Source organism: Ammodytes marinus (genome assembly GCF_949987685.1).
Source record: "Ammodytes marinus genome assembly, chromosome: 7".
Taxonomy (NCBI): Eukaryota; Metazoa; Chordata; class Actinopteri; order Uranoscopiformes; family Ammodytidae; genus Ammodytes; species Ammodytes marinus.
The window spans coordinates 20,215,886-20,220,549 of NC_137211.1; the positions used below are offsets into that span (position 1 = coordinate 20,215,886).

Below are 4,664 nucleotides of genomic sequence, written 5' to 3' on the forward strand. Positions count from 1 at the left end.
GTAGGATTTATTGAAAAATAAAAAAATAAAAAGGCTCTTAAAGTTGTCACAGTTGTCGTAGAATGTAGTAATAATAATTAACAACAACAATATACATAAAATAACAATTAAAAAACACCAAATGTTAAACTTCAGATATGTATCAAAGGTCCAAAGAGTCCGACAAACCAAATCCAAAGTAGAAAATATTTTCTATCAATAATACAATGCAAGTCCTTAAAGGTACACTATTCAGGATTTATAGAATAGGGTCATACAAAATGAAACTTCTGCACCATGTTGAGGTTTCTGGGCGACAACATTTGAACAGTGCGGGTGGGTCTTTAACTCTCTACTAATAACAGCACAGGGGGTTGAGCCTCGAATAGGACTACAACACCAGAGTCTTTGAAAGTACTCTATATGTGCTAGAGATAAATATCAGTAGCGAGAGAGGATCAGGGGAGGTGGGTCAAAGTCAGAATATTGTGTTTACAACAGACAAGTATACAAATCCTGCATAGTAAACCTTTAAGGCCTCTTTCTACACCCACTAAAACAAAATCATAGTCAGCAAGTTCATCCATCTGTTTCACCTGCCGTTCTTTCTTCCTGGCTCATCTTAAGTTGCACTGCCTCTTCACAAGTCCTCATCTCTGCGGTCACACTCTGCCGCTGCTCCTCGTCCAGTTTCTTGTAGTTGAAGTAATGCATGACGAAGAAAAATATGCCAGGCACCAGCATCATCACTCCGCACGCATAGTACATGTATTTGTAGTCCCCGAAAGCATCCACCAGAGCTCCTGAAAGAGAACATGCATGCTTCAATGGGTGTTTGTTTTTTTGTAATTATTACATTTTGTATATGGATTTATGAGTTGAAATAGATATCTCCAAAATTGACACACCTGCTATTGGAGGTCCAAGAAGTACTGGTCCACACTCGATAATGGTGACGAGTCCCACTGCGCTAGAGAAGCGATGAGCTCCAACAAGGTCCATCAGAGTTTCAAACAGCAGTGCAGAGACCATTCCAAAGCCAAAACCAAAGAGGACAGCATAAACAACCAGACCCGCATATCCGGGCAGAAGTGGGCATAAAAGGTGGCACACGCCATTGTATGCGACTGCAAAACTGAAAAAGTATTGAATCCGTGGCCTAATCCATTTGGTGTTGCCTAAGAAGCCAGTTAGTGGTCTGATGAACATGTCCGACAGAGCAAAGATGGAAAGCAAGAAAGCTGCAGAATATTCATCGATCCCTTGATGTTTGGCGTACGGAGCCAGAAAAACCACGGGCGCGAAAAAGCCAAAAAACATGACCACGTTACCAACGAGATAGATGAGGAAGCCCCGGTGTCTAAAAAGGGAGACATCTATGAATCGGTGCATGCAGCCCAGACTCTGGCTCTCATTTTGGCTCTCTTCAGTCGTGGGGTTAGCTGACTGTGCACTGTTGACAGCAGCAGCAGCAGCTTCCTCTGCAGCTGCCCCGTTACACCCTGCTGGTTCAGTGTGTGCTTTGGTCAGGGCCTTTTTGTTGACTGGCCTCATCAAAGAACCAGCTACACAGCAGTTAAAAACGATGGATCCCAGGATGAGGAAGCTCCCTCTCCAGCCAAAAGAATCAAACAGAAACTGGTTGAGAGGAGCCAGGGTGAATAGGACAACTGGACTTCCTGTCATTGCGAGCCCGTTCGCCATCGGCCTTTTGACCTGGAAGTAGGTACCTATGATCGTCAGGGCCGGCTGTAGGTTGAAGGCGAGGCCCATACCTGTTGAAATAATAAAATGGACCATTAAAGGGACTCTTACCTTTCTCGCATTTTTACACTTTTTTTGGATTAGGTTAAAATGGTATTAATAAGGTAATTATACTCTAAAATCCAAGACAGACCCACCAGGAGTAAAAACTAACAATGTGTTCAATCTCATAATATTATGTGAAATATCACATAATATCAACCAATCAAATCGTTCGGACCGAACGATTTGATTGGCCGACAGACCTGTCTGTTTGCGGTCTGCTTCTGTATTGCGCGTCCTCAACTAGAGGGTTTGTTTTGATTCCACGGCAGACAGTAGCGAGTAGCGACCATTGTAGAAAAGGCCCCAACGTTCATAAGTTACAGTGTTGTTATTTCTTACAGTGCGTTAAGATGTGTTTTGTTCAGTGTGGATAGCAGTCAGTTAGGGCCGTGACGTCAGTCGGACAGAGAGCCTGTTTAGTAAGTTTCCTTTCTCTTCTCCCTCGGTCAGATGTGTGAGCATTGCCGCAGTAAGCGATCATTCCACATGGAAAAGTGTTTATCTGAGTTTAAATGTGAATCACCCGTGTGTGAGTATGTACATGCAGTCCCGATCGCTGTTATAATATAGTTTGCATGTTATTAACGGCTGCGATTCGCGGGTCGCAACAGCTGTTGTAACGTCTCCTCACGAGCGGAGTTTAAACCTTTGTTCTTTTCCCGCGATCTATATGCGACTGTGCCTGTGAAAGAAGGAAAATAAAGAGCGGATAAAACCCTACTCCTCCTCTCCTAGTCTCATGCTTATAATCTGACGCCTTTGGCCATAAGTGGTGTTCTGGCCGACACCTCTGAAGTGAAACCAGTGATACAAGCATGGAATGAGGGGGTGGGGCATTGGAGGGAGGCGGGATGGTATGATAGTGCTGTAATTCTCAATTGCAGGATCGGTAAGAGTCCCTTTAACATATCATAAATAATGGATTTTTCTTTGCTTGGATCATATGAGTTCTTAATGAAATGCCAAGGCTATTACATCATCTACAAGATGTATCATAGAATACATTTCATTAATTTGAAGAAAAAATATGGAAAACTAACATAAAGACTTGAAGTCATCAGTAGCAGCTCTATAAAAAGTATTCTTCACATCCAGTGGCACACATCTACTTTGGAGGAATTCTGATTTTGGTTTTAAATACTAACCATAATGTCTACCTTGAGGGGGAAGGATAATTAATTCAATAAAATATTACTTTGCAATAATGTGCTGTAAAGGTTTTAAAAGATATAGTTAAACGTACTGTAATAAGAGATACACTGAAGAGAGCTAATAAAAATTACAGTTAGCTAACTTAAAGGACAAGTAAGTTATATGGTCCTTTTAGCTAACTTCCTGTCAGTGACTGCAGTTAGCAGTCCCCTCCCTCGTCCCTACGTCACCACCACATGAACACACAGCCGTGTTCCTCAGATAGTGCCGCGATGGAGAGCAGCGGGTCATGGTTCACTGGCACAGAGACCCGCCTCTTTAAAGCACTCCTGATTGGATCAAACGAGCGGGATACAAAAAAAAAATTCTGGCAATTACTGCAAAGCTGAATGAGTGGGAGACCTTTGAGACCTACGTGATTGGTGTATGAAAGCAGAGTGATTTATCATGCATATTGATAAAAACAATATCACTTACTTCTCTTTTGACAAACTTTTTTGCACTATATTCTGATTACAAACGATTTATTGATTTATTAAAAATAATCTGCAGATTAAACAGTGATAATAATAATTAACATAATATTTTATTTCACCTTTATAGTGGCTGAATTCCTAAATTAGATCAGAAACTTTCCCCCACATTCAGTTATTTTCTGTGTCACAGTAGGTGGAACATATCTCCTTGCTTAAAGTGTAAAGTCTGAGAGGTTTGTTTGCTCAGTGTCATTAGCCCAATCATGTGGTCTGGCATAAATCCATGCATGTGGGGATTGAATCTATACTACAATACAAATCTGATTAACTGAGGAATTTCAAAAAACAACAACAACACACCCAAGTCTAGAGCATGTTTTAATTTCATAGTCCCATTTTAAACAGGGTGTGGATATTTCATTGTTATTTCAGTAGATATTTACTCTTTGCACCGAACGGCCCATGTTAACCTCACACAGGGGCACAAACGGCACCAGTGGACTGATAATAAATGAACTCCTGAATGGGAGTTACGCAACAACCGGCATCCTCTTGTGTCAACCAGTCACAACCAGGCAACCTAAAGCAAACATTTCATAGAACTGCTGCAACCTTACCTCACTAGTAAAATTCCTCGAGATCCTAATACACTTCAAACTCATTAAAACTATAATAAGACAAAAACAAACAAATGTGATTTACCTCCGATTACTCCCACGCAGAGATACAGATGCATGATAGTGGTGCCAAATGAGGCAAGCACCATGGCAGTACTAACCATGACTCCACCGACCATGACCACAGGTCTGCTGCCATAGCGATTGACAAGTATACTGCTCACAGGTCCTGCAGAGAGAAGAGAGATATCTCACTGTTTTGGTACTTTCACTGAAGGTTTACAGCACTTAGACTATATATTTTGGTGAAATAAAGAACAAGCTATGTTTTGCTTGGTCAAAATGTTCATGGAAGATGCTGCATGGGAATTAAATAATAATAATAATAATAATAATACAAAGGCTACTGACCTCCTGCATACATCGTAGCGAGCATGACTGAGGACAACCAGGCAATCTGACTGTAGGAAACGTCAAAATATTCCTGAATCTCCTTAAAGTAGATAGTGAGGGACTTGGGAAAGGCATAGGAGAATCCAATGGAGATGAAAGCTCCGAAAACGACAGCCCAGCCCCAGCCTCCATCTGGCGGGGTGTACCCTAGGTTAGTTGCTGCTGGAGGGGGCATTTT

General features: G+C 41.6%; 1 protein-coding gene across 1 annotated transcript; it reads right to left on the reverse strand.

Moving 5' to 3' along the window:
• Positions 1–558: 558 nt before the first annotated feature.
• On the reverse strand, positions 559–4,664 carry LOC307252614 (monocarboxylate transporter 2-like; the record flags this gene model as incomplete). Its single annotated transcript, XM_080030328.1, has 4 exons — positions 4,445–4,664; positions 4,119–4,262; positions 888–1,754; positions 559–782 (listed from the first exon to the last, which is right to left on the reverse strand). Exons 1-4 carry the CDS (start codon positions 4,659–4,661, stop codon positions 559–561), a joined length of 1,452 nt encoding a protein of 483 aa, XP_079886454.1. The 5' UTR covers positions 4,662–4,664.